The 2,649-nt window shown below is 55.2% G+C and overlaps 1 protein-coding gene across 1 annotated transcript in view; it reads right to left on the bottom strand.

Moving 5' to 3' along the window:
• The window catches only part of Dnai2 (dynein, axonemal, intermediate chain 2), a 15,442-nt gene extending 13,022 nt beyond the window's left edge, over window positions 1-2,420 (bottom strand). Inside the window, 3 exon segments of the mRNA XM_013036650.1 lie at window positions 398-519; window positions 1,244-1,405; window positions 2,238-2,420. Of these exon segments, the coding sequence (XP_012892104.1) occupies window positions 398-519; window positions 1,244-1,405; window positions 2,238-2,420 (467 nt within the window).
• Window positions 2,421-2,649: the final 229 nt, after the last annotated feature.

Here is a 2,649-nt window from a genome sequence, read left to right as displayed (position 1 = left end):
AAAACCGGAAGTGGCGCTGTAGCTCAAGTGGTAGAGCGCTCGCCTTGAGCTGAAGAGCTGAGGGACAGCGCCCAGGCCCAGAGTTCAAGCCCCAGGACCGACAAAAAAAAAGACCTGAGGTCAAACTGCTGTCCTTGGAGTTGACACCCAGGAACGTGGGACGGGTGACCTCTCTGCCCTCCATGCTGTGAGGTCCAGCACTTCTGGCTGACTCCAGGGCAGGAACTAACCCCACCTGTACACAGCCTGCACGTCCTTGATGCTCTTCCCCACTGGGGGTGGGTGGGGGAGGGGGCACCTGTCACTCTGCCCCTGGTGAAGTGAATAATGCCCAGGGCATGGAGCGCCCACCCAGGGGGACTGACAGTGGCCCAGAGCCTGCTTCCAGGGGAACTACCTGAACACATTGAGTGTTTTGGCCGAAGGGGCCTCCTCGGTCACCTCCACAGCTTCCTCGTCATCGAAATACTCCTCGTAAATGTTGATGGCATTGTTCTGCTTGATACAGTGCTCCATGATCTGGGGGGAACATACCGGGAGTCCTTTGCCCATCCTTCTCTCTGTGCTGCTGCTTTGTTGTTGTTGTTGTTGTTGTTTTTGGATTGGTCGTGGGACTTGAACTCTGGGCCTGAGCGCTGTCCCTCAGCTCTTCAGCTCAAGGCGAGCGCTCTACCGCTTGAGCCACAGCACCACTTCCAGTTTTCTAGTGGTTTATTGGAGATAAGAGTCTCACAGACTTTCCTGTCCGGGTTGGCTTTGAACCTCCATCCTCAGATCTCAGCCTCCTGAATAGCTAGGATTACCACTGGCACGTGGCACTTTTTTTGTGTGTGTACCAAGACTTGAATTCAGAGCCTCCTGCTTGGCCACCTTGCTTGCTCACAGCTATCACTCTACTACTCGAGCCACACCACCTCCAGACCTGCTTTTTGTTGGTAATTTTTTTGGAGCTAGTCTAGTGAACTTTGTCTCCCTGGGTTGGCTTTAAATAGCTCTCAGCCTCCTGAAGAGCTGTGATCACAGGTGTCAGCCACCAGTGGCTGACTCAGTCTGTGCATTTTGGATGGACGGGGGCAGTATTTATTGATGGATCTTTGAGGGCAAAGTGGTATAAGAATTGCTATTCTCCCTCCCCTCAATAGACACAGAAACCCACGGAGGGCAGGAACAACAGGGGTGTGGCAGGCCCGGTGGACACTGAAGTTGGGGTGAGGCCCGTGGCTGGAGCTGGGGGAAGGCTTACGCAGCCCAGCTGCATGATGGCGTTGATGTAGTTCTCATCCTTCTCCACTTTCTTGCGGAATCGGATGGTCTGCTCCAGCTCCAGGGGGTTCACGTCCTTGGGCCAGCCCCCCTCGACGTGATTAACTCCCCGAGTCTCCATCTCGAAGCGCTCTGTATTGGCCTAAACAGAGAGCCAATAGGTGAGCGCCACAGGAGAGAAGACACTGGCCACCTCTACAAACCATGACCCTGGGTTTGCAGGACCCTGAGCAACCAAGGATGGACTGCCAAGGGCCCTTGCCAAAGCCGCTTAGCGGGAACTTTCTGATTTGTGCCTGGTTTCGGTTGCTACTTATTTTGTTTTGCTGGTCATGGGGCTTGAACACTGGGCTTGGGCTCTGTCCCTCAGCTCTTCAGCTCAAGGCCAACACTCTACCACTTGAGCCACAGCATCACTTCCGTTTTCTGGTGGTTTATTGGAGATAAGAGTCTCATGGACTTTCCTGCCTGGGCTGCCTTTGAACCATGATCCTCAAATCTCAGCCTCCAGAGTAGTTAGGATTACAGGCATGAACAACGGGTGCCAGGCTCATCTAAACTAATTACACTGGGACCAACCACACCCAAATGGAAGGTGTTTTGGTCCAGTTGAGCATGGCTGTCACACAGGGGTTTAGGGACATGATAAAGTGGGTGATCTCATTCTGCCCAATTTTCTCTCAGCAGCTACTGACCTAGCCCTCTGGTTCATGGGCGGGACTTCTCTGGGTCTCCCCAGAGCATCTAGAACCCCACGCACCCTGGCTGGAACTTCCTGTGGCCTACTCCTAAGAGATGGGTTCTCTTTCCTCTGAATCCCCTGAATTCCTCCCCCACACCCAATGCCCAAAGTGACTCAAGGCTGGCCTTCCCCACCTCTAGCACCTGTACAAGGCTAAGGTCACCGGCTCCCAGGGGGCCAGGACACCTGGTTGCTCTGGCCCCCAGCCCGGGGCGTGGGAAGCGGGACCCACCTCGTGCTCCGACATGCTGGCGGAGCACTGGATGCCCTTGTCCACTGGGTTGCGCTCCACGAACTGCAAGGCCAGGTCGGGGTTGGGCGTGATGTCGATGTTGAGCTCGGCCTGGCGGTCTGAGAAGTTGCATTGCTTCCCAAACTCACTGCGCTTCTTGAGATACACGTACACAATCTCCATGGCAACAGCTGCTGCAGGGGGGAGAGGGGGAGACAGGGCTATGGGGCTGCACCTGGCCCCTGCCCCTTCTCCTGGGGCAGCTCCAGTGGTGTGATCTGGCTTTCAAAGGGTGGCAGAGACCCTACGGGAGATTCCACCCCCCTCCAGAAGCTAACTTTGTATTTTAAAACCCCATCTGAGCTGCAGTGCTGGTGGCTCACACCAGTAATCCTAGCTACTCAGAAGGCAA

The sequence above is a fragment of the Dipodomys ordii genome, unplaced genomic scaffold (assembly GCF_000151885.1).
Source record: "Dipodomys ordii isolate 6190 unplaced genomic scaffold, Dord_2.0 Scaffold7, whole genome shotgun sequence".
Taxonomy (NCBI): Eukaryota; Metazoa; Chordata; class Mammalia; order Rodentia; family Heteromyidae; genus Dipodomys; species Dipodomys ordii.
This window is presented reverse-complemented; position numbering and strand designations above follow the sequence as displayed.